Source organism: Diorhabda sublineata, chromosome 5 (genome assembly GCF_026230105.1).
Source record: "Diorhabda sublineata isolate icDioSubl1.1 chromosome 5, icDioSubl1.1, whole genome shotgun sequence".
In the NCBI taxonomy this organism is placed as follows: Eukaryota; Metazoa; Arthropoda; class Insecta; order Coleoptera; family Chrysomelidae; genus Diorhabda; species Diorhabda sublineata.
In genome coordinates this window covers 19,215,629-19,242,958 of record NC_079478.1, presented here as the reverse complement: position 1 = coordinate 19,242,958, position 27,330 = coordinate 19,215,629, and the positions used below count along the sequence as shown (strand labels likewise).

Here is a 27,330-nt window from a genome sequence, read left to right as displayed (position 1 = left end):
AAAACAACTTCAGACAACTAACTTTTTTTTCACGATTATCGCTGCCTCCCATACACGCACCCATCGATGGTATTGAGATTTACGATCGATTTCGTGATAGGAACGTGTCTTCAACGCACCGTATTAAACTCAACTGATATCAAATTCCTTAAAAACAAAGCCCCTACCATGAATATCTGAAGAATATTTTCGAAAACATTAATAGAAAGACTTTATTGATATCCACTTTATATTTTATGTCTTATCTAAATATTCAACTTTAACAAAAACAAATGTTTTATTTCGGCTCTTCTTTTCTTTCAATAAATAGTTTTAATCATCGCACCCCTGAAAATAAAATATAGTTTAGTTAAATTTAGTAATGTTTAGTTGTAAATTTGGAATTGATGTTTTTAAAGTAGGGGGGATCCAAAGAGGAGTGTTTCCGCTACGAAAAAAGAATAAATAGATAAATCGATGTCATGGGTGCATAATTGCAACTTGCAGCTGTGAAACAGCGAATATACGGAATATTTGTACCACAAACTTGTAGATAGACGACGTTTTAGAATCGACACTGAACTTGAAGGTGATAATAAAATAGAAATGATTACTGAGCCACAATAAATAAACAACGAAATATGAAAAATATTTGAAGAAAAATGCTGAGAAGCATGTTGCACTATATCCAACAACCATTATATTGGTAAAGGTAGTTTTCAATATGTATAATTGGCATTGCTTTTGAAAACGATCAATCATTAATTACGAAAATCAATTTTGTATTGTATAAACTGTATTATAAAACTAAATATCTACATTTACCTGTTCTTCTTCATCGTATAAAGTTACGTCTAAGTAATTAGTAGATTGCCTAATTATTTCTAAAAATATTGCTGCTATTCTTCTCCATTCATTTATATGTTGATTCTAAAAAATACACATCACATAATAAATGGAAAGTGACATGTAATTTATTACAGCATACATTTCTATTTTCTATGAAATCAAATTTTGAAAATTTGGGTACAGATAAGCCAATATTCATCGAACTCGCATAAACCTACTTACGAGGATGTATTGATATCTAGTTAGCCTAGACCAGTTCCATACATAAACAAAATATTGTGTTACCATAGCAACAAACAATAACTTATTAGAAGTGTCAGTGTAAAGTTTGACATCAAAAAAGAAAACCAGAGCTACGCAATAAATTTACGCACATTTACGAAGATATACTTAATACCCTTGGTGATCAATGGCCTTCGTATGCGACCGTGAAAAATTGGACTCAAAAGAGGTAAATTTTCCATTGAAGATGATAATCGATCGGACTGGCCAGTTTCTGTGTCAGTCTCTGAAAATATCGATGCAGTTCATGACATGATTTTATCAAATCGTCGAATTGGTCTAAAACGGATATCTGAAGCACTGAATATTTCATACGAACGCGTTCATCATATAGTTCACGTCAATTTGGACATGAGAAAAATTGCTGCAAAATGGATCTCCAAATGTTTGTTTGTTGACCAAAAGCGTGCAAGGGTAGAAGCATTGCTGTGCTCGATTTGAAAACGATGTAGAATTCTTAAACCGAATTGTTACTATGGATGAGACTTGGGTACATTTCTACGATCCAAAAAAGCAACAATCGATGGAATAATGACACTCTGGTTCTCCAAGACCTAAGAGGTTACGTTCTAGTTCGATCTGCTGGAAAAGTTCTTGCTTCAGTTTTTTGTGATTGCCATGGAGTTATCATGATTGATTTTTTGGATAAAGGTAGAACAGTAACTGGAGATTACTATTCGACATTATTGACCACTCTACGGGAAGAAATTAAAGAGAAAAGACGCGTGAAAGCTATCCAAAGGTGTTTTGTTTTTGCAGGACAACGCCTATGCACACAAATCTCAAGTTACCACGCAAAAAATTCGTTTCGTGATTTAGGGTTTGAATTACTAGAACACCCCCTTCACCAGATTTGGCTCCGTTCGCCTATCATCTCTTTCTTCAACTGAAAAAAGTTTAAAAGGTCGTAAATTTTCTTCCAACGAGGAGGTAATAAAATATTTTGACATTGAAATTTTCTTTGGTTCTATAGTAGGCTAAGAATTTTCCAATATATCCTCGTATAATAACTGATAATACGGAAAGGAGGAACAGCTCAATAATCAGATAATTCTATTAAATTATTATCCAATATCAACCGTATTTCGAAATTGAGTCGGTCATTTGAAAAACACCTAATGTCCATTATTGGCCATAATTGAATATAACGTATGAAAACAACGTGATTGTGCCGTTTGTTCTTGTCCTAATAGAAACTGGCTGATTCAACACTATTTTCCTATTCGAGATCGTTCGTACCTTCCGTGTGACCGCGACTTTAATCTAATCAAAAAAGCTATAGATATGTAAATGCGCAGGATTTATCAGATTCTGCTACGTAGAGAACAGAACCTCTATCCATATTCGTATCCATAACATTTTTGGTAGATGGAGCCGTACCACTTTCAGGAGTGGGGTTACTGAACATCAACAGTACTGTAGCAAAAAAAGAAACACATTAGATCTTTTAGATCGCACCTCGTTCCACCACCGGTCAAGAGTTGCTGGATGGATAAATTATCTCATGGGATTTATATTTTCTATTGGTTCTTAACGATAAATATATGACCCACTATAGAACTAAGAAGTAGGAATGCATCTGGTGTATATACCTGTATATTGAAAAATATTGGTAACATAGATATTGGCAAAGTATTTCCTCGTAGCTCATCTGCTGGTGACGATTTTATAACAAAATCCAAAAGATGTAATAACATTGCAATCAATTGAAGATGGTTTCCTGGTAGTTCCTGTCTAATTAATCCAAGTACGTCTGCTGCGACTACTTCTACGGGTACATCACCATTTTCATCTGTGAATATAAAATTCAATAACACTTTTTCTGAGTTATTGAATTAATCATATTAATATTTACCTTGTTTAATGAAAAGTACATTTAAGTAAAAGAAAAACGGAAAGAATACAAGGAATATAATGTTTGAGGCCTATATATAACAGCACAAACATCTCAAATAACCTCAAATCAACTAAAGTACTGGGATTCAACTCATTGAATAATACCGGGTTCTAGATGAAGGATAACCTTCAGAATTCTTGGTCATAATTAACCTTATAATAATATCCAAGCTCTGTTATTTGCTACGATGTATTTCCTAGGCTACTTGCGGGAATAACCTTGACTGAAAAACGCGGAAAAGAGACCAATATCATATACCATTAAGCTTAAGAGAGACTCATTGTCCATAACACTTCCAGGTAAAACTGCATAACTCCCAACCCAAACACGAAAACATAACTCAACAGTGCCGGAGATGGAGATGTTATAATGGACAAGAAGGACTATTTCGACATAGTGGACAACTTTATCGAAACAGCACCATACACAAAAATATCAAGGAATCCGCTGAATAAAATGATCACAAATCTGAAAGAAACACTTAAACATTGTAAGAACCTTGTCACCGGTACACTCAGGTTTAAATTATCCGTAAGTAACCCAACATTGTCAAAGCTCTATTGCCTTCCAAAAATTCACAAACCTGGGAAGGCAATGAGACCTATTGATTCAACCATTTGTACACCTAATTATTATATTTCCAGATAGTTAACGAAGGAGCTTAAAAACCTACCCATCAAACCTAAGAGTTTACCAGTGAATAATTCGTTCAAGTTTATCAACAAAGTGAAGACTACAGAAATTGAGGATGAGGAAATTTCAATCTCCTTTGATCATTATTTCCCAGCGTGCCCATCCCACACACCTTCGATTACCTTGAGAACTCACTGAGATCTTATAAATTTGGGAGCTGATGTAATAGAAGAATATTTTCAGTTAACAAAAATATGTATGGAACAAAATTATTTTCAGTACAACAACGAATTCTACAAGCAAGACGAAGGAACAGCGATGGGAAACTGCCTATCATTGTTTATGGCTGAACTATTCTTGCGTCATTTTAAAAAGCAAATCAGTCAAGAGCTTCAGTATTTTCGCATGGGATGATATTTTCGCAATATTTAATACGAAGAAGGCAAACATAGACGAATTCATTTTGGAGCTCAGATTATCCATCTATAAAGTTCACCTATGAAATGAGAATAATGGACTGTTACCATTTTTAGATATTTTAATAATTAGGAATACTAATAGGTGCTATGTGCAGGTACATTCCGGCTGATTCTTTCCCATTTCCTGGTACATCGGTTAATCCACTTTCTACTTACCATCGAGAGATACAATAAGAAAAAGTCTTTCGTTGAGTATTTAGCTCTATTCAACGGTTATGATAAAAAATTGGAAATAGGTTAATCAATCGTCATAGGTTTAAGAAATCTCTAAGTGAAACCACTTTTTTCCAAACCCAAAATGAAAAACAAGAAAAATTTGCTCTGATACCTTTCAATCCTCTTTATACAAAAGAATTGGAAGACATATTCAACAGAGTGGGTTTTAAATGGGTTTATGAATCAAACAATACATTAAAACAATTGTTGGGCAATCCTAAGGATTAAATACCAAATTTGGAAAGAGTGGTATATATGAAATTAGCTGTGGTGATTGTGACCGAAAGTATATTGGGCAGACTGAGAGATCCGTTATCGTCCGATCTAAAGAGCACATAGTTCATTTAAATTTGGACGTACCGGAAAATCAGATATTGCCGATCACACTGCCAGTCACAATCATGACATAAATATTAATAATGTAAAATTGTTAAGAAATGTATTCAATAATAAATTGTTGGATGTATTTGAAAGCATTAAAATTGCTGTATGAAAAAGTAGTTTAAATAGGGACAAAGGGCCAATTCCTTACAGCCCAATCTATAGTTTAGTAGTCAAGGAATGAATGTGAAGATTCCCGCCAAGGAGTTTTTCCCACTGGAATTAATTTTCGCGGGAGAATGTTTATTGATGAAAAAATTTAGTATAAAACAGGTAAGTTAAGTCATTATATTTTAATTTACCTTCAGTCTCTGAAGACGATAGCTTGGTTATCGAAACTCGCGTCAGACAGTGTAATTGTGAGTGTTTAGTGTAGTGGTAGTGTAAACAGTGTATTCAGAGTGTCGGAGAAGACAAAAGACAACAAGACAACAGCACTGTAACTTCTCGTTATCGACACAATTAACAGTGTATCCACCGTTGACACCGTAACCAGAGGTTCATCGATAGCTGACACACTGAGTTACAAAAAAATAGGAACCAAATGGGATGGAGCCACTGGAGTACATAAGGAATTTAACAACAAGAATGAATGAGGCATCCGCCAAACAAAAAGTGTGAATACGATGGTCAAAAATAGAATCAAGACAATTCCCGAAGCCGTCGACGCAGCTTTGCAGACAAAAGTGAAGGTAGCTTCTAAGTCACTCAATAGAGAGAGGGGGGGGGGAGAGAGAGAGAGAGAGAGGGAGAGAGGGGGGGAAACGACAGACACAAAAGCAAAGGATAAAGAACAAGAGACTCGGGAGGTGAGCAGGTGAATCAAATAATCCCTGGAGAGAACTAAAACTACAGCTAAGGAGGATGGTTGACAAGCAGCACCTCTGAAAATATCATCCAGATCATGCTGTACAACACAGAAGAACGCAGACTGCTACCTGACATGATGATGTAAAACACTAATGAACACCATGACAGACCTCTCAAGTAGAGGTAATATTAGCTTAATTCCTGACTGGAACGTGAGATCCCTGATTGAATTGCAAAATTCGAAATACTATACCCAATACTAATGCCTGTATTTCCGCAGGTATCAGAGGATCGACCAATCTAGTCAAATAGGTGTAAATAGCTTGCGACGCTTCCAATCTCCAACCAGCATCAAGTAAATTTTGAACAGATCTTATATCTCCACTTTCTACGCTTTCCACTAATTCTTGAACGACTCCTTGATGAAGGCCGACTTCAGGTCTAAACATCCAACCATTTGCTATAACTTGAATATCTAAAAATAAACAATTTTATAAAATATGATAATACGGGTTCATGAAACAATAAGCTTTTGTTCCTACCGTGTGGGTCAAAAGTGCGCTATTCATCGCCGGCAAGGAATTTATTTTGCTTTCATTATCGTAGCAACGACTTGTTTATCGATATTATATATTTATTATCGATGACATGGAATTTAGTTTTTATTATAGCATGGAAACAAAACAATTTAGACGATTCCAGTGATAATAAATTACAAGTACAAGAAATTGTTAGAAACGATATAAAAAATTTATTTTGTGGAAAGAAATAAAGTAATGAAGTACGCTCCACGAGAGAAAATTAGGGTATCTTTGCCCACGAGATTGTCACTTTCGCGGGCGAGAATACCATACTATTTTCCAAGCTGAAGTTAATAATAGTGATTGCACTTTATGTGCAATATTCACTCAATTTTTTAGGGCTCTTTTCGCTTATCATCAAATACCTCAACCGTTTCATTTCCACCAGACGTCTATATGTAGTTTCAAATTTTTCATACACAAATTTAGTTTCTGTTGAGAAGGGAAGTTTATTTTAAATAGAAAAAAATTGACATTTAATCAAAAATATTATTATAACAAAATACAGAATTTCAAACACTAGTCTTGCCTAGCAGAATCAGTCTATTGACGTCTAAATTTGAACCAGCTGCGTTATTCAGTTGGTGCATGATAGTGGACTACATTTGAGCAGTAAACGGAAAAAAGGAAATCTATTGTCTTCGGCATTATTATTCTTTTTATCTTTTTCATTAATAACTGAAAAGAATACTAAGCTTGATAAGTAAGGAAACATGAAAACTAATATCGTTTCGTTGTAACCATACATGCGAATGATGAACGTTCTGAGCGTTCAAGTAAGGTCTCTACATCTGTAACAATTCAGAAAATTTATAATATAGTATTAGCAGATCGAGAAAGATTGTAGAAGCCATGAGCATATTTTGTGTTACAGTGGTTTTAACTTTGAATCACTATTTCGGTATAAAAGAGCTTTCTCCAAAATATTATGCGCGTTGCTTGAAATCAACCACGAATACAATCATGTGACATCTTCCAAGCATTTAGCACTAATATGGATTCGTTTAGTAGCCTTGGATCTACTACAGTACACCTGAGACCAAAAAAGCAGTCCAAACAGTTCATTTTTCAGGGTGAATGAATGCAAAAGTGAGGTTATCAGCCAAGTTATGACAATCAACACTAGTGTGAAGCAATCAATGGCGATTATTATTCCATTTTTTGAGTCGATTTAATGTGAAATTGCAAAAAAAGGAGCCGCATTTCTTCGTGGAAAAATATAAGAATTGCTCCGCATCCATCCTATAAATCAGATTTAGCCCTGAGTGACTTCTAGAAATTACAACATGAAAATGATAAAAAACAACACCTCTTTTGACGGCCCCGATAAATATAGTTTTTTAAAAGGAACAAACTCTAGATAAAGTATATAGAGCTCACAGAAGACTATAATGGGAAATAAAATAATTTTCATTCATAAATATGTGTTGTAACTTTCAGAAAGTTACCAATTTAACGGCATTGGTGAATTTATCAGCAGACTGTGTAGGCTGTAGCCGAATGCGGCAAATTCCAAGAGGCAGCAAATTTCATTTCCATTGTTTAAATTTTTTTATTTCAGTTTCAATTCAAGGCCATGGAATTGAACGTACAGAAAGAATATACTAGTGAAACGGAAAAAAGATAATCAAGAAAAGGATTTGATAAAACACCTGATGACGATATTATATCGGCTGCGATTGATGACTCAATAGGTTTTTCGTTGTAATAAATAGATTCATATTCGAGTCGTATTACGGATTTGGTGAGAAGTTTTTATTTCTCACAATATTCAATTTTTACCATCGTTTCTAGCTAAAGAATTTATAAATTTATCCATAGTTTGATATAGCACTTCGTATTGTTCTATGTATATATTAAGAGAAGCTTTTCCATTTAGAAAGACTTCAAAATAAATCAAGAAAAGCTGAACGTTTTCTTGTTTCAGCTCTTATATGCATGAAGTCAGTTCTAATGAACAAGATTTCATATGACAATTATTTTGCGATTATTCAAAAGTCCTCAAAAATTTATTGAAATGTTTTTATAACTGTAATACTGTAATACTAGAAGATAATTGAGAAAAAATATTTATTTTATTGTATTAAACTGAAGTGTGATAAAACATATATGGGTAATTCTCATGAAATCTCGAAATTACATATCAATAAATTCATGAAAAATATTTTAATTAATTCATCTTTATTTGCTCTGAAATTTGTACTATTTATCTTAATAGAAGTAAAAAAATATCGTGTTCCCCAGAATAAATGAGTTTTGACGATTTAAATGTGAGGGAATGAAGAGTTAAGTTGAGGAAATGATATATTTATTTTTTATGAAAGCGTATTTTTTATATTAATATATTTAAAGTTAGACTAGGTTATATTAACTTACAAATTATAACATGAAGCAAATTGATAATTAAAAAGCAAAAATGTACGAAAACCGAATCGATCTAGTCTGAATTTCATTACCTCATAAGTCATCAACCCCTTACTTTTATTCGAATTGAGGAAATAATAGTGAGCGATTAACAAAACAATCATAACCTAAAAAAATCTCGTAACATAACCTTTCGTTACAACATACTTAACTACGCCATCAAAATTTAAATATTATAATCATCTTTTTTATTCTTCACTGTGATAACATGATTGAATAAAATGTAATCTTTGAAAAATTACAATGAAATCTTCTCCAACAATTACTTGAAATCAATTTGCTGTTCTGAACAACTAACCGTACTACCAACTGTCAAAAACTAATGCGAGTATTACCAAAGTCCTCAAAATATACATTCTTATCGACTGTTGGTAATGCTGTGAGGGAATTATTTTTCATGGGACAAATATTGAGTTAACACTAGACAAGTATTTAATGACTTATGATCCTAAATTCAGAGAAATTTTGAAAGTTTGTTGTATTTACCATAGACAAGTCCTGAGAATTACACAAATATCAACGTTATTCATTCAAAATATGAGTTTTGAATAGTTTTATCTAATCATACTTTAAAAGTAGTAGATAATTTCATTTTCTTTGCTTAAACAAAAACCTATTAACAATTCTTTGCCGTGAAACTAATCAAGGACCTTACACGAAACTTCAGTTTTTAAATTGTAGTTGAAATTTTTTTGATGAAAAATGTAATTTAAATAATTATGGACCAAGGTATCGAATTTCAAAAGTCAGTAGAGGCGGAAAAGATGAATAGCGGGAAAGCTGTAAATCTGCCATTGATTTATACCCTCATATATTTTCAATTAATCGAAAACTCCTTTAGGAAACTATCATATAGATCGAAGCGCAAAGACACAGTTGTCGTGATAATTAAAATTAGAGTAAAACGAGATAGTATCATTAGAAATTAATTTACTTACTTACTTGACCTGAGGGCTAAAACTATTAGCCTGATTGCTATTAAACTTTCGCTCGTAATAAATGGTTTTCTGCTACCGAAACACGGGAAATTTAATGATTTAAACCTGGAAATTATACAAAACATTGTAGAAGCAGTTATTCATAATGATTGCATTGAGTCATAATCTCATAATCCCTACCAGATCTATTAATTTGGTCACCAAACTGAAGAGAAAATTTAAAAACATTGATTTTATTTCGAAATCTTTATACAAAGTACTCCGGGACTTGATGCAAATAATGCAAATAATTCGGGAGTGAGTAGATTATGTGAAAATTATTTGCTGTTTCATGAAAAAACACCGTAACACAGGAATAACCTGTATAATTTAAACATAACAAAAATTTTTCAATCGATTTTTCAAACAAAAAGGTACTCTTAAATCGATCAAATTCGTTGTTCGCCAATTATCATAAATTGTAATTATTTATTAAAACACATTCAAACATTTCTAATTGAAGTGCATACTGTCCAATATCATGTTACTTACTTAACCTACAACCTTTCAAATAAAAACAAAAAAACCAAAACCAAAAAAAAACGCATAAATGTTTGAAGTGGGCACCTCGCACTTCTACACACTTACGGAGACAAAGAAGAATATTTCTTTGAACTTGGAAGGGCATTCCTTGTGCCTTTTAGCGTCAAAATGGGAGTTTCTTCTACTGATCACTTCGTTCTTTGTGTTTACCGGTGTTGCATATTCCAAGTTTTTAAGATATCTCCAAAAATGGAATCTATTGTATTTAAATCAGGGGAATGGTGGTCATGCAAATGGACCTGGAAATGTGTTGCTCGAATAACTTTAGTAAAATAAATCCATAACAGGAAACTACAACGCATCATTGCTTGATATGGTAAAGCGAGAAATTGCAAAAAGCGACAGCATTTTAAAAAAATAAAGTGCTTTTTCCTTAGGACTGCACAACTTCGACCATCCAAGAGTATTAGCTCCAGAACCATAATCCGTTCTAGGAAAACACAATCAACCGAATCAACTGAAGACGAAAAATGGGTAATACCTAATAATCGATAATGCAGCGGCTCTCTCCAACTATCATAAAGTACACGAACAAATATTCATTGTTGTTTAAACGTGAAACAAAGTGTCAAAAATCCCACGGAATGTTAAAATCGGTCTCTGGTGATACCTTCAGTCTCTAAAAACGATAAATTGGTTATGGCTATATTTACAATTGGTATTCTTAAATGTGGAAAGCACTTCAAATAAGATAGAGGAACAATCTTTCGACCTTGCAAATGTTTGCGAAACGATTCATCTCAATATCTTCCTGTTTCTTTCCGAAAACGAAACATATTAACAAGGAAACGTTTGAACACCATTTCTTCCGCATCAAAGCAGTTGAAAGCCATTCCGAAAAAAGCCTTCCAGACATAATTCCAGTCATAGTTTTAAGATGAATTCAAATTTTATGTTACCGCGTAGTTTCACAAAAGTTATTTCAGATTATTTACGTTCCTTAAAATTCAAAATCTTATGGGACATGTGGTATTATAAATGCGAACGTTGCAATATTTTAAACATACATCAACAAATAAAATTGAAATTATTAGTTTATAATGCATATGTGTTAATTAAAAATATTTAATGGCTGTTTTGTTTGTAAAATTGGGTCGTTTTGAATAAGTCAAGGTTTTTGTGTATTGAATATTATTAAATTCTTTTCTGTTCGTCACGATTACTAATAATGGCAGAATAAAAATGTTTATGAATATTTCATGCACATGAAATGTACACAAAAATTAAACAATTTTGAAATAAAAAACCTACATTGTATCAAATATTTCAACGGTGATTGCTATTTGAAAATAAATATACAGTTATAATCACAAACATTGTCGATAAATTTATGAAATAGTCGTTTATTTTTTCCGTAATTAAATAATGTCTGTATAAAATGTTGACTGAAAAATTATATAAATAAATATTGCAAACTTATGTAGTGAATTCCTACAAAATCAAAAAAATTCGTGAAAATAAAATCTTTTTCGATGAACATAGAAAATTGTTTGACGGAGAAGTCAAAATTTCACATAAATCTGACAAATAGATCAGCTCTGATACTTTAGTAAAAAAAATACGTTTATGTTTAGCAAATTAAAAAAAAAAAGAATTATTGTTTGAAAGTGGGGTTCACCCTATTTTTTGTCGAAATACTAATTATATTTGATATATTTTTTCATTTTGTTTATTTAATCAGTGAATTTGAGATAAAAATGATAAGTTTGAACATTTCAGTATTTTTTTCCGAAAAATCATAATTTAAACAATTTCTACAAATTTAATCAATTTAATTAATAAAATTTTTCAAGATTTGTAATAATTTTTAAAGTATTAAAATTATGATATCAATGGTTTTTTAATTATTCGTTTTGGTATGTACCGGGCGGGCAACTAAGAACGGCCATCCCGCCATATCGCAAAAAGGGATTATAATAAAGTACAGCTTCCATTAATACAAAATATATAAATTTTAAGCAATTTAATTAATCAAGTATGCTAATATATTTTTGATATTGTGATTTCTCTTGATAACATTAAATAAATGTCTAAAACTAGCTATTAAAAAATATAAATTAAAATAAAAATAGCGAAAACCACATGTCGATATATTTTTGCTATTCGAGATATCTTAAGAAATGTGTGAGTTCGACAGAAAACACGAAAAAAGTTCTAAGAGACAAATCGGGGAATTTATAATTTTTAGATTTTATATTGGCCAAAAAAGGTTTGAAATTTTGTTTCCCAAGCTTCCATTTTTACCTAAACTGAGAAAAAAATTATCCCAATTAATTTTTCGATTCTTTATAAACAAAAATAGGGAGGACCCCACTTCCATACATTTACCTTAAAATCGGTGCCCTTGTACGTAGCCACCGTCCAATAAAAGTACTTGACGTTGCTACTAAAGTAAATACATCAATCGAATAAGTCTAGAATATTTTTCAGATTTTTAAATATGAATCTACAGTTTAAACAAAATCTTGATTCATTCGTGAATAAAATATTGGACCAATCTTGAATATTCCAATTTGCGTGTTCTCGAGCAAATTCCAATCTTGCTACTCGATGTTCTCTGGTAAGACGTGGACCTATAGCTGGTACTATGGCTCGTATACCTCCTTCTCTCAGCCTTTTTCGAACTTTTTGTAGGCTTAATCGGACATCACGAACAGATCTGTTTGCAGCCTTCGAGCGGTGGTGTGACTAATTCTTAACGCCGTTAACCTCAAATAACGATCATCTACTACCGAAGTTACCCTTCTGCGGCGTTGTCCGGGTCTTCTGGTTAGTTGCCCTGTTTCTTGGTAGCGAATAACAACTCTGGATATGGTGCTTTGTTGAACTCCAATTACCCCGGCGACGTATCTTTGACTGCGGCCATCTTGTATGAGTGCAATGATTCTAGCGGCTTTTTCATTCGTCACATCCCAAACAGGAAACTCCAGAGCTGACAACGGGGCCAGTACTGGAAAGCCTAGCTTCGGCGTACCTGTATTGGCCCATGAGTGGGCCAGGCTACTTAACTCAGCTTCGGCCATAGCAATGATTACCCAAGCTCAGGCCAAGGCTGGGATATATTGGAAATGATGATCGAGATCAGGTTACTTGAATTTTCAACTGACCATTCTTTTTACTAACTGCTGTTATTTTTGCTCCTATCCATATTTGACTCTTTCCTCAAGTATAATACCAATTACTTTGTCTTCAGGTCTTTTTTGTTTTTACTTAATTTTGCTTCCTATACTCCCTTTGCGGCTCTTTAATCTTATGTATTTACTAAATGAGCCCATCAATTTAATTGTCTTTGCTAAATTCCACGGGTGTCATAATTTCCAGATCTTGTTTCCTCTCACACGCCTATGGTATTTAATCTCTGCATCTATCTTTCTATTTATATGTTCATTGTTTGTTGTTTGAGTGCTTTAAGTCTTTTACTGTTTCAGTGTGTTGTAGAAAAGTTTTTCTGTAGATCTGGTATGTATATTCTCCCTCAGATATGTTCATTAATTGCAGGTTTTTATATCGAACGCATACATTTTATGGATTGTTTGAACAGATATTTATTATATCATGTATAAATATGTTGAGCCGCCACCTTATCTTACTCCTTCTGTGATTAGAAGAGGCTCTGATCTCGATTTTTTACTAATTACATGATTGATATTTCGTTTATATAGATTTATGATTACATTTCATAAGTTCATATCTATTGTTCTTCTTTCCAAACTTTTCCATCTTTAAGCCATCGGTACTTTGTCAAAAGCTTTCTTCACATCAATAAATTCAATTAATAAAATTCATAACTTTAGTTTAGAAACTATTCAATAGTCCCTCGTATATATTATAATGTTTAATGTAGTTTTTTTTAAGAGCCTCGCATGTTTTAAATAAATATAGTTTTTCCAGCGACCTACAATGTTTCGTAAAATACTCTTGTAACATTGGAAAATCCATTACGTGGGAAAATAAACAGTTTTTTTTTATTTTTTTAATTACAAAACTTCTCACGTTCATAGATGGAAATACCGAATTTCATATTTATATTAGAGTTATATCATAATTCAAAATATTGAACACTATAAAGAGCGACAAAAACGAAATTCGAAAATAAGTCTCAATCGCACCATGAAGGGTCATAGACCCATTATTTTATTAACGTTTATATTATCACCCGTGTATTTGTTTACTTTAAATAGCAAAAGTTTCTTTCCTAATAAGTACAATGTGAAAGAAGTGCCAAAAACACAGTGCCGAGGATCATTTTTTTCACCAACTAGAGAAAATTTAATGAAAAATATAAACTATGGCTTCTTAAATTTGGACAACGACAAAACCATACGACACTTGGGTGATTTAATGGATATGAGCTCCGAAGAAATCAACATACCACCAAAACCAGCTCGTATAAATACAGGAAAACCAATAATACCTTGGAAAATGGAAGAAATGTCTTCATATCGAGGATCACCTAAAGTGCTTCCAGACGTTATCATAACACCAGAAGAACCAGTAGATGAAAGGGCTTCTCGTGTACTGACAGAAAAAGAAAAAGAGCTTGGAAGATTCGTTGTTCAAGATGCACCTGTTATATCAAACCCAATCCAAAAAGAACATTACCCAGCTCAAGAAACAAGGCACACGAGATATTCTGGAGATGACGAAAAATATTTTACAAATACACACAGAGAATTCAATCCAGCCGCATCGGTAGTTCTAAGTAAAGTCATAAGAACCACCGATCGACCTATTCCTCATGGGTATGCCCCAAATTTATTCAAATCGATCATTGTAGACTCAAACCTAGACCAGCATGACGATTTATCTGTAGCAGAAGCCGAACTAGAAGACGAAGATGATGAAAATATTAGAAATACGCCTCTGATTCAACAATCGATTACGCAACAGACATCAGGTTTGTCATATATTCCAAATAATCAATATCAAAATATCATTAATACAAAACAAGAACAATTAGTTTCCAAAAAAATATGCAAACAGCATGATTTAATAGACCAAACAACTTCTGTGAAACAAAATGGATGTTATGAAACTGCAGATGATGTTACGAAATATAATATTTCTAAAAATAAAGAGGAACTGTCGAACAATCGAATTGTTCATAAAGACAAGCCTTCAATGCAACAAACACTTACCCAATTTGAAGACGAGCCAATTACAGAACAGAAAGACAAACATCATATCAGAGAAGGTAAAATGAAAGTACCACTTTCCGATTTTAATCAGTATGAATCACGAGAACTCCTGGAATATTTCAATAAACTAAGGGATTTTATGCAAAAATCATCAAACAAAAGCTACTCTGAAGCCCCACAAAATGGAAAAACAACTGAGTACAGAGAATCCTGTAGAGAAATGTGCAAACAAGTGAAAACTACAGCAAAACCTGAAATTATACCCATAAAAGTAAATTCAGACATAAAAGAACTTCAACAACAAACAGTTAAGCATTCGAAACATCGAAAAAAACAAAAAGATAATCTAAAAGAACATACTTTAGAACGCCCTCTAGCTCCAAATTCAATTAAAAACATTGTTAATACAAGTTCTCCAACGGATGTACCCCTGGATACACAAATCTTCAGCTCTACTACTGCCATGACGACTCCACGAAGTAACCAGATGAGTGAAGATGCCGAGATCAATAATAAGAAAGAAAAAAAGAAAAAGAGGAAGAAGAAGAAGAAGGAAAACGAACATAGTGATTAGATGAACAAGTTTACTGTTGTATACCTGAACATTTATTTATTTTTGTGAGTTTATTTATTTATTGTTCATTTCTTCTATTTAAAATATTTTAATAAATTCATAGTAAACCTGACTGTTTTTTAACACATTTTTGCTAACCTTTAGGAAAATTTAGTTATTGGTTGTTTATCTATTATTTATTCAAAAATTTTACTCCGACTCAAATTTTTAAATACAATCCTATTTATTTTTTTATTCCAAAATTGATATGTGTAAAATCAAAAGAAAATATATAGGTGTAGGTTGCAAAAATTGTTGGATTATCTTGATATTTATCCAAATTAGAAAAAAGTACCTATTGAAATTTCAATTTTTTCATTATTTTGACATGTACATAAAGTATTGAGTACTACTGTGATATTTTTTTTGGTTAATGAATTTTGCTTCATTAGAAAACAGGATATAAGCTTGATAAATCTGGTACTACAAATCGAAGGACTCATCAATATTCATACCATGTTTAAATCATGGAAATTGTTACTGTTTTATAACAAACACCTCATGATCTGTTCTGCAAGCCGTTACTGTTTAGTATTCGGGAGGCTATAAATCCCCTTCTTGAGTATTACGTCTATTACTTGTTACCGTTTTAAGCAACACGAGCTAAGGTGTCGTATTCACAATTGCTGATCATGTGCTCAATACTTCATTGGGCTCTTGGCAGAGGCGACAGATACCTTCGTGACCCATTTACAAAATATTTGTTCAATCCAGCTCGTAAAGTAGAAAAAGAATAACTAAACGTATATTTTTCTTCGACCATTCTCTTTTGTTTCCATCCCTTAACTTTTATAGCTTGGCGTCTGACCGAGAAACTGCAGAATGGCTCTGATTCAATAAAAGAGGTTATTTCTCTAACTCTTGCCAGTTGATCTACCGATATATTGTAACGCAATCCAGAAGAACCAGATACATTACAATGAACTATTTGTTTCAGTAGTTAAGTTTTCCCAGATGGACATAATCTAATTGGTAATGTACTAGCTGAAATGAGAGTCGATTCATTGATATAAAGCACCATAAACCCTGCAGAAAAAACCATTTTGTCATTTATTCATTTAATTGCAACTTAAAAATGACACGTTTCAGTTTTTCTGCAATTGTTGTTTCAGAGTTAGGTCCTTTGTACTGATGGAGGCAAATTCAAAATCATCTAGATGGCGGCGGTCGGACAGAAAATGGAGGCTCCATCCTACATCTACACGTATTTTAGAAACAATTATTGAAATGGAAAAGGATTTGACGAAAGTTTTGAGGAACCAGAGCACCTTCTGAAAATTAATCTTGTGCAAAGAATAAAAGTAATGAACAACTTATTTCAAATTATGTTATAGACGATCAGTTGAGAATTACTCCTAAAAATTTTAAAGTTGATGAGCACACTGGTTTATGGTTTAAAAATCATCGCAAGAAAATGTGTGAGATTCAATTCCATTTTTTGAACAAGGTGAATATTTCAATTATCAGTAAATAACTCAAATAGCACTCGTATGACAAACTTTATGATTGCAACATCAGATTTGACATCTTGCCATATCTTAAAACTTAGTAGCAGCCCTCGTATACTGGTATTTCAAAAAATACAACGTTTAAAATTGGATACTATGTTCAGTTCAATATGCCAAACTGTATGATAATTGTTGAACGAATACAAACTGAGCTCACGGAGCGTGCTCTTCATTATATTCGTCAACCAGATATCAAAATCAAAAAATTTTTTGATTACTTTTTCTAGAAACTAATCCCACAAAAAGTTGACAATACCAGACCAAGGAACAGAAGTATACTTTGTACAAGAATTTGACAGACATTAACAGAAATTAACCTCAAACAACTGAATTTTCTAAATACAAACATTCATAAGCTTTTAGAAATTAAAACATACATTCTATGATCATTTTTGGAATTGGTTAATGAGCCGAATACTTAGCAATTCATGGACATGGAGAACAGATTATGGAGATCTACTTGGTGTGATAAGCTAAGCTAATAAGCTTACATATATCTCTGTCTCCTTGATTTTGATGTCCTCCAAATCTTTCCAGAGAGGAGTGCAGTTGAACAATACGTAAAGTAAAGTTTCCCCCTCCCATCTATATAACGCCCAACGTCTTGCCGCATACTGGTGGCCAATAATCAACTCAATAGTTAAATAATTTCTTTCCAGTCAGATGGGACTATCTTCCAATACTTTGAATGGTTTTGCTATGTGGCATACCGATGGTTTCCAACCATCGAGTACGGGACTTAGGCAAATGTATAGTCTACTCATGACAACATTTTCCATTTACCTGTTTACTATTTCCTTTTCTCTTGACACCAAAGTTTCTAGAAAGGTTGTACTAGTTAGTTTTTGATAGCTTCCCAATACAGTTCTGTACCACCCTCAGTAACTAGTACGTCGGCTGTTATTTTGGTTTATTTCAAATATTTTTAATAAAGATAATTTATGTGAACCTTTTGAGGCAGCTTTTTTGAAGCATTCCGAAGTGACGTATATATTTTTTTATAAACAAATAATAATTCTTTATTCTTGACAAAGTAAAAGTGTCATAAGAAGCCCTAAAAATTGTAATAAACATTTAAAATTTCGTGTTGTCGATCATTTCGACTGTGTGTAACTCTAAATATTTTTTGGAAATTTGATTATAGTATTCTCTGTTGACTAAATTGTGTAGCTACAATCTGTTAAAGTATATATCCCTTTGTTGTTCAAATAAAACTTTTGGAGAGTATTCAGAGAATAGTGTGCAGCGTGTCCAAAGTCTTATCGTGTTTTTGACAATGTGTTTCTTGTTTTATTTGTTGTGACAAATGATGCGCATCAAATAAGTAATAATCCAGAGCTACTAGAGTCAACTGAAAATTGTGATGAAAAATAGGAAAATTTATTAATAGAAGCTCTGAACCATGATGTCACAATAATTTCAGATATTTCCGAGCTTGACAATATTGCACAATTCACTGATGCAGACGATCCTAGAATAAATTTGGAGAACAGGACAGTGAAAATATACAAATCAAAAAATCAGATTAGCAGATATTAAGAAGAGACACATTAATGACTTTAGAAAAAAAGATCTAAAAGGGATGAAAGGAATGACTTTGATGAAGGAGGTGTGTTGGAACTGGATGTCACAGATACAACAAATATGTTGTGATAAATATATGGGAACATAAAAAGGAAAACATTCAGTTGTGTGAGATTAGATGACTCTTATGAAGAAAATAAAAAAAGAAGCAAACTGAGATTATCTTATGTGAGCAAGAAATGAAAAGATTGAAATAGAGACTATCTGGTAAGAAAATCAGAAAAACATTAGTTAGTAGATGTACATATAGACTTGACGTGACATGTATTTGATTTACATTCTTACATATTATTATATTATCAAATAAAATTGATTTTTATAGAAAACTGTCCAAAAGCAATATATAAATATGTGTGAATCCATTATAAACAAAAAAAAGTGGCATTATGGGTAATTTTTCTTTGCTTTTTTATTGTGATTACAAAAATTTCTATGAAATCCTTTTGCTTTCAGCGAAATTTGTAGACACTTTCCATATTGTATTTATTAGGGTAAAAGAACGAATAGAATAGAACTGATTCCTGTTTGGTTATATTTTAAAGAATATAAATTCAGTTTTTTTATATGAGCATTAGCCTCTTTTGTTCAAATTTGTTCTTTCTACTTGTTTCTTCTTCTTCCGTAATTTCCATTTGTGTTTCCGTTTCCTTCCTCATTTTATTTTTTTCCCGTGATTCTATAGCTGTCAGGTTGGGAGTTTCAACCACCAAGAATCCAACCACAAGACTACAAATTCAACTCACTCCAACATCTGGAAATTCAGTTGAGGGCTGCAACCATTCCGGATTTCCATAGATAAGTTCTTGCCTTACCTTTAATTTAAAAATAAGAGTGGTTTTTCATTTATAACTGCTTTTATTCGTTGTGCTAATGCGAATTTATTGTATTTTTTTCAATAGATTTATTTGCAGCTAATTTTATTGTTAGTTGATAGCTTTAAATAGTTTAATTTTTATTTTTACTCTAATTGATGTTCCCAGCTTTTCTTCCTTCTTATTAATTTGTAACGTCGTTTGTTGAAAAGCTGGCGCCCAATTTAATATTAATCATTCACCCCATCTGAGACCATATTATTTATACATTTTAATTGATGCTGAATATCATTCTTGAGAAAGAGTTTCCTGCCGAGGAATATAAGGTTATATGTGTTTTCAATATAAATGAGATACACTGTATGTTCGAATAATATATAAAAAGTTTTCATTTGATATAGTTTGTATAAGGTTAACCTACTTCGTTTTCACGTGTTTATAACGGTATAAAAAAAATTCACATTCAGCATTATTCAATTCGCATTTAATTGATATGGAAGAAATTATAAACAATAATTACAATTGATGTTTATATTATTTCAAATATTTTAATTGATGAAGTTTATAAAGTATTTCAAACTCACAGGTATATACAATTCGGATAATACAGAATGGACTATTTTTTATAAACAGAAATAATCGTGTAAAAATGTCAAATAATAATTTAATTCTTGGCATAAGAATGAAATTACTGATGAGAAAATTAATTAGAAAAAATGAGAGAAAACTAGAGTTAGTTTTCTCATACTGTTGTCTGAAGTATTCCATAAACAAGGGCAATTTGTGAATATTTCTAAAAATTGAAGTGACAAACAGCAACTGACGACGGCGGCTAACGCTATAGTCGAGGTAATAAAGCACAAAGCTTAGCTTTTCTGAGCATTAAGACGGATCAAGGTGCAACAAAATGCATCCGATTGGGAAGAGCATCAGGAAACCTTCTGAACCAAAATATTGATTTAGAAATGAAAATTACATTTGTGCAGAGGAAAACGGAAGTGCATCTCGAATAGTTAAAAAATTCAAAATTTATACCTCTGAAAATATTGCCAAAAATGATGTAAATTTTCATATTCGGAGATTTTCGAGGTAGAATATCATGATAAAAAAGACCTACGAAATACCTGGTAAATATACATCAAAAGACATCAAGCTCAATCGGCTTCAATAGATGTTAATCGAGAATATCTGACAAAAGTACAAGTAGACACCAATTCACCTGAATATATAAGAATTGATATAATTCGACTTTAATAGACATCAGAAGACATATATATATATATATATATATATATATATATATATATATATATATATATATATATATATATATCTTCAATTTCTCTAAATGTTCTTGATTTTAGGTCTCTTCTGTTTCAAAATTAGTTTTTTTGATAGTTTTTAAAAGAAAGATAAATTTTGACGTTTCGACTTTTCTTTAAGTCTTTATCAAATTATTAACTCTGTCTGCTTTTTTTCCCTTCCACATTTCCAATTCGAACTTCCGTAGATCTGGATATCTCTTTCGATGTTAATATTCTTCTAAAACTGCCTGCACATCTTTTGGCAATTCTTAGTTCGATTTCCTCTTTTGTACGCCTAAATACATGAAATTTTCTACTTCCTCGAATTCTATTAACTTTCCATCATTTTGATGTACTTTGTTTTGTCATTATTGAAGTGTACGCATATATCTTCTGCTGCTGTTATTAGTTGTTTTATGGTTTCTTCAAGTTTTCTTCTGTTTCTTGCTATCAACGTCACATCTTCAGCATAAGCTAAGCATTGACGACTTTTTTTAAATATCATCCCATTTCTGTTAATACTGGTTCTTCTTATTATGCCTTCCAAAGTTAAATAGTACCGTTGACAGGAAATTGCCTTATTTTAATCCTTATTGTGTTCACTTTTCTTGTTATTAATTTCCATTATATTGGTTGTCCTCTAATGACCCTTTTATTAGTTGAATCAAAAATTGTTATACATTTATAAAAATCCTTATTTAATGATAACTATATGAATTATGGGAACTCTCGTGACATTCTGTATATCAATATAAACATGATAGTTTACATAACAACAAACTTACTGAATTTACAAACATGTTAACAGAGCATATAAAATCTCAATCTAACATTATTTCTTAAGTTATGTAAATAATAGTGACCCAACATGCGATTCGTTTTGATAACTTTAAACATATCATTATGTTTGATATTAACAGTGTTCGGTCGACCCGAAGTGTCCAAATTGAACGAAATAACATCCAAAAAATATCCAAATAACATAGAAGAATATTTAGAAGATGAATTGGATGAAAATACACGAGCGAAGAAATCAACCATAACGACGTTTTGTGTAGAAATTAGACCTGCTGATGAAAAGCCTTATCGAGTGTGTGAACCAGTGACAGAAAAAGGAGGTTACGGCAACCCAACTCCGTATTTTCAACAAAATGGCGGTTTTGAACATTCAAAATCAGATGTATCCTTCAACTCCGGCTCCTCCGTTCAAAGCAAACCAGCATCAGCAGCTTATTTAGCACCAGTGAAAACCTATCAATCTTCTGGATCTAGTACCGCTTCAAAACCCTCGTATGGTACATATAGATCCACCAAACCAGAACGAGAAGAAGAACCTGAAAAAATGAATCCAGCAATGGCATCCAAGGCAGAAATTATGGATAAAGTTGTAAATATACAAGACAGAATGTCAGAGGTAATGCCAACTTTAACCCAAGATTCTACGGTTCGAAAAAATCAAGAGTCTAACGATAAAGATCAGGAATCGGATTCAATGAGAACATCTCATCATCAAGAATCTTACAGTTATGGATCTGGATATGGTAGTCCATCATCTATGGTACCAGTGACTCCAACTCATCATGGACATAGTGGTTTGGTTATTACTTGTCAGCCTAATCTAGCAGGCTATGCTCACAACATTCCAGGATCTTATCATGAAAGTTCTAGCCACGGAGATGGCGTCCCTACTTACAACTATAGATCTGCCAGTGCAAGTTACGGAAGACCTTACCAACCCTACAGACTTCAACCTCAACAATATGGTAATTATAAGCCATATAATCCAAGACCAGTATATAGACCTCAAGCTCAAATATACAAAGGACCCGTTTATTCAAATCCTTATTCCCATCCATCCACTTCATCAAAACCTTCTCATGCCTACAAACAGCCAGTAGGTATGGAGTCTGGAGACACTTCCATCTCTACCCCTCACCCCATGACCAATGAATATTCTGCATACCAACCACAAGTACCACCTGCACCTTTACCACTATCTCCTCCATCTCAAGCACAACAACCAGCACCACCGACAAACTACCAACAACCCACAAATTACCCACCAGCTTCAAACTACCAACCGTCCGCATCATATTACTCCCCTCCACCTGAAACTTCAGCTCCAGAATTCAAGCCTCCTTCTAGTTATTCTTCAGCTTATGTACCACCTCCAGCATATAGAACAGCTGGAGAAGAGCATTTGGAAATTGCAGGAAAAATGGACAAAGAAGCCCATACTTTAATGACGATGGAAAAGATTTCGGAAAAAAACGCAGAAAATAGTCACTGGGCAAGTGAAATTCAGACTTCCAAAGATACCGAAGCTAGAAAAGCAGATCAAAATACTTGGAGAGAACCCGAAGGAGGTAACTGGAGAATGGCATCAGAACAGAAAGGCTTTGAAATGAATAAAGATAGTGGAGAGCACCCTCAAGGTCTCGAGGAGCCAGCAGATCAAAGTGCAATGAGAGAAGCCGTAGGAGGTGATTGGAGAATGGCACCGACAAAAAAAACCTTTGAAATGAGGGATGATGCAATGGACAAAGATAGCGGAGAACATGGATTACAAAATTGGGATCACTTAGCAACGGCTAATTTCAAAAACACAGATAACTCACAAGGTCTTATGGACAAAACAGATAAAATTATGATGAGGGAAGCTGATACAGTAGGAGATAGTTGGAGGATTCCGTCGCCACAAAAAGGACTTGAAATGAGAGATGATTCAATGGATCACTTAGGAGTTAGTTTCGGCAACACTCAAATTATTCCTGAAAAGGATCTAGGATCTAGTGAAAATATTATTGAAAATACTTTGTAATTTGTATAATTGTATAGTATAATTTATTAATTTTCGTTTATTTATGAATAAAGATTTTTTTTATAAAATAATTTTTACTTATTTGTCATAACAAAAGGTTGAAGAATAAGACACTTATATCGAATTGGTACTAAACCGAAACACTGGAGTTATGCTTTCTATTCACAAAATTGTTTAAGATATGTCAGAATCTTTTAAAAAGCTTTGTCATCTTAATTTATATATTGTTGTTTTATTTGTCCGATACATGAGAAAGGTGACATCAAGATTTGCACAAATTATAGAGGCTTTACTTTATAAAGCATTATCTCCAAAGTATATGAAAACATACTAAAAATAAAAACTAAGGGCAATAGTTGAGGATCAAATAGGCATAGTCCAAGGTAGGTTTGGGAACGGACACAGTGTACAAGGTTATATATTCACAATTAAACAATAAATAGAGAAAAACAGAATCTAGTCTACTAACCAAAAGCTGACAGCTCATAGAGATGTGGGAGACTTACACAAAACAACTTTTTGATGATGAACGTACAAGTAAATTCACACGCGACGATGACGTCTCTGGGCCTTCAAGTCTAAGATCCAAGGTATAGACAGCAGAACAAAAAACCAGGTCCTGACAAGATACAGGGTGAAAAATTAAAAAAGGTTGTCCGAAACAGAAAATCAATTTCTTGATCATTTGACCACCCTTTTAAACAGTATCTAAGATAGATGAAAGATTCATGAAGACAGGATAGGTACAAGGAAAGCAATCTTTAGCCTAAGATTCTCATTCAGAGATGCAGAGATATGAACAAAAACACACACTGGTGCTTTATCGACTTCGCCGAGGATTTCTATAACATCAAATACGAAAAACTTATCATCGAGGTTCTCAGAAACACTGGCATTGACGGAAAATATATCAGTATTATCGCTAATATGTAATGAACTCAAACGGCAAAAATAAAAAAAGGTAATTCGCTCAACGGAGAAATTATTGTCAAAGGGAGAGTGTTGCATTTTGTCACGTCTCTCATTCAAATATTCAGAAAAGCACTGGGAGAACTACTATATGTCATCAAAATCAACGAAAAGCAATCAACATTAGATATGTCGACGACACAGCAATTATAGCAACCAACAACTCTCCTTGATTATATCAAAAACAAAACATATGATTATTAGAAAAAGTGAATATCATTCAGTGCGTCTAACGATAAACGCTCAAGACATAGATCGGGTAGACACGTACACTCGGAACCACAGTAAACGCGACATGGGACCAGACATCAGAAATACGATCACGGAGATGGAAAGAGTTCGAGCTGCGTTTAACAACATAAAGAAACTATACACCAGCAAAGATATTTCTTCACAAGTAAAATTAAGACTAATCGGATGTGACATATTTTCTGTTTTGTTCTATGGTGTAGAGGCTTGTGCCACGACCGAGGCTATTTCAAAAAGACTGGAATCTTTCAAAATGTGGATAAATAGGCGTATTGTGAAAATATCCTGGACGGAGCACATCACCAGCATGTAAGTTGTGCAGAGACTAAGGAAACAGAAGGAAGTCGTTTTTGTGGTTAAAAAACTGGAGTATTATGGCTACATATTAAGACATGACAAATATCATCTGTTGCAAGTGATTATCCAAGGCGATCACAGCATTCATTGTTGCACAGTCTACGCCAGTGGTTTGTAATGTCATATGTTGATCTGTTCAGAAACGCATTAAACAAGATAAGAATAGCATTGTTTAGGCAATGAAAGAAGAAGAAAATATAGTGAAGAGACCTAAAGAGGAATATGAGATATTTGTTGGGAATTTAAAAACAGTATACATAGGAGAAGAAAATAGACAGATGATCATAATAATAGAAGAGGAAGGTCGATATGATCAAACTATTAGGTGTGACAAGACGACGAGGGAATGAACAAAAGAATATCGAGTGCATCGAAACTGTTTCATGCACTTTCAAGATCATTCATATACTAAAAAGAAATCTGGAAAACCAAAATGTCGATATATAAATAATATACCGTCCAATGTTAACATATGAAAGTGAAAGCTGGGTGCTGAGAAATAGTGAAAAAGCAGAATAAAAATAAATAAATATGAAGTACTTGAATGAAGGTAAATCAATGGAATGACACGTAAAGACAGAATAAGAAACGAAGCAGTAAGGAAATCCTGGAATCAAGAGCTGGCAGAAATATTTGACAAGAAACGACATGGCATCAAGCAATAACTATAGCAGGAAATAATGCGCCAATTTCAATCACGATAATAAAAAATAGGAGGGACTGAACCATACATCTTCGGATAGACAAGGGCTTATTATTCTTGGTGTAGTTATATTTTAACGAATGAATTCAGTGGAAGTTTTCACCTGTTTTTTTTTCTTTATATATATTATAAAAGATGTCCTGATAAAAAGTTGAAACGATATAGTTCAACAGTCACAATGAAATTCTTTTTTTAAGTTAAAAAAAAACCGTTTACCGTTTGATGACTTTCACATTTTAAAATGGATATTGGTTGTGGACGTACAGAGTCTTTTCAAAAATAACTTTATGCTCACAAGTATTACGAAATTTGTAATTTTTTCGACAATAATTGACCTCTCAATATATTTTACGAAACAGTAACTTAACTATTTTTTATATGAATAAGTACTCACTTTGATAATATCAAACCCATCAATGTTCGTTTACATATTCTAATACATTAATTTATCAATCACTTTTTGCTCAGTTGACATTATGATATAAAAAAACTGTTGAAATGTCAAAATATCACTCGAAAAATCTGTCAAATTAATTTAATATGATAGTAGAAGTGAATAAAGAAGGATCTTTAACCGTTTTAGGTTAGGTTACCTCAACTTGTCATTATTTGACGTATTATTCCAAGTGAATACGAGGTGAGATCAAAAAATACGGTGTAATATTTTATTTAAAAACAAATGATATGTTGCAATGTTCTTATTTATTTTAACAATTTTACTTACGTTATTTAGTTAAGCATTAACACTAAATACACTAAACTATGCACCGAACTATTCACGAACACTTATTACTAAACACTAATTTGATTGAATACGGTTTGTTTTACTTTTCACTATCCCGATGTATTGACTGCGACAAAAGTTATTTAATGACTCCTACTGATAAGGACCCGTTTATATAGATTGTCTTACATTTCAGAATCTTCGATTTCCTGAAAAGTTGACGTGAACCAATTGAAAGACCTTCTTAGAAAGTGTCTCTGTAAAATAATAAAACGGAGGAATAAATTTTCACCTATTGGTTTAATGGAGGAATAAATCTACATCATTTGGTCTACATCGCGATGTATTCACGATTACATCTCTACGGCTGGTAGCATCTCGTTTATATACATTATTACACATTCTAGAATCTTCTATTTTCCTAGAAATCTATAATTTGACGTAACAAATAAAATTGTCTCTGCAAAATCACAAAACTTTCCAGAAACTGCGAATTC

The 27,330-nt window shown here is 32.7% G+C and overlaps 2 protein-coding genes across 4 annotated transcripts; one reads left to right on the top strand and one right to left on the bottom strand.

Moving 5' to 3' along the window:
• Window positions 1–221: 221 nt before the first annotated feature.
• Window positions 222–26,910, bottom strand: LOC130444510 (uncharacterized). Of its 3 annotated transcripts, none has more exons than XM_056779656.1 (6): window positions 26,834–26,910; window positions 9,470–9,574; window positions 5,780–6,001; window positions 2,703–2,932; window positions 805–909; window positions 222–327 (listed from the first exon to the last, which is right to left on the bottom strand). In XM_056779656.1, the coding sequence occupies exons 3-6, from the start codon at window positions 5,973–5,975 to the stop codon at window positions 313–315; spliced, it is 546 nt and encodes a 181-aa protein (XP_056635634.1). In that variant the 5' UTR covers window positions 5,976–6,001; window positions 9,470–9,574; window positions 26,834–26,910; the 3' UTR covers window positions 222–312. The 3 variants fall into 3 exon arrangements, with proteins under 3 accessions (XP_056635634.1, XP_056635635.1, XP_056635636.1); XM_056779657.1 differs by lacking the exon at window positions 26,834–26,910 and adding an exon at window positions 24,301–24,324; XM_056779658.1 differs by lacking the exon at window positions 26,834–26,910 and adding an exon at window positions 10,097–10,173 and having other exon boundaries at window positions 2,703–2,902.
• Window positions 21,828–23,902, top strand: LOC130444509 (uncharacterized). The gene has a single exon (XM_056779655.1). It carries the CDS (start codon window positions 21,879–21,881, stop codon window positions 23,829–23,831), a length of 1,953 nt encoding a protein of 650 aa, XP_056635633.1. The 5' UTR covers window positions 21,828–21,878; the 3' UTR covers window positions 23,832–23,902.
• Window positions 26,911–27,330: the final 420 nt, after the last annotated feature.

Coding starts and splice junctions, on each gene's coding strand:
- LOC130444510 (XM_056779656.1), bottom strand. CDS start 5,975: ATGTTTAGACCTGAAGTCGGCCTTCATCAAGGAGTCGTTCAAGAATTA. Junction 2,933..5,779: donor AATACAGGCATTAGTATTGG/GTATAGTATTTC, acceptor TCAATAACTCAG/AAAAAGTGTTATTGAATTTT. Junction 910..2,702: donor CAATATTTTTCAATATACAG/GTATATACACCA, acceptor TGTATTTTTTAG/AATCAACATATAAATGAATG.
- LOC130444509 (XM_056779655.1), top strand. CDS start 21,879: ATGCGATTCGTTTTGATAACTTTAAACATATCATTATGTTTGATATTA.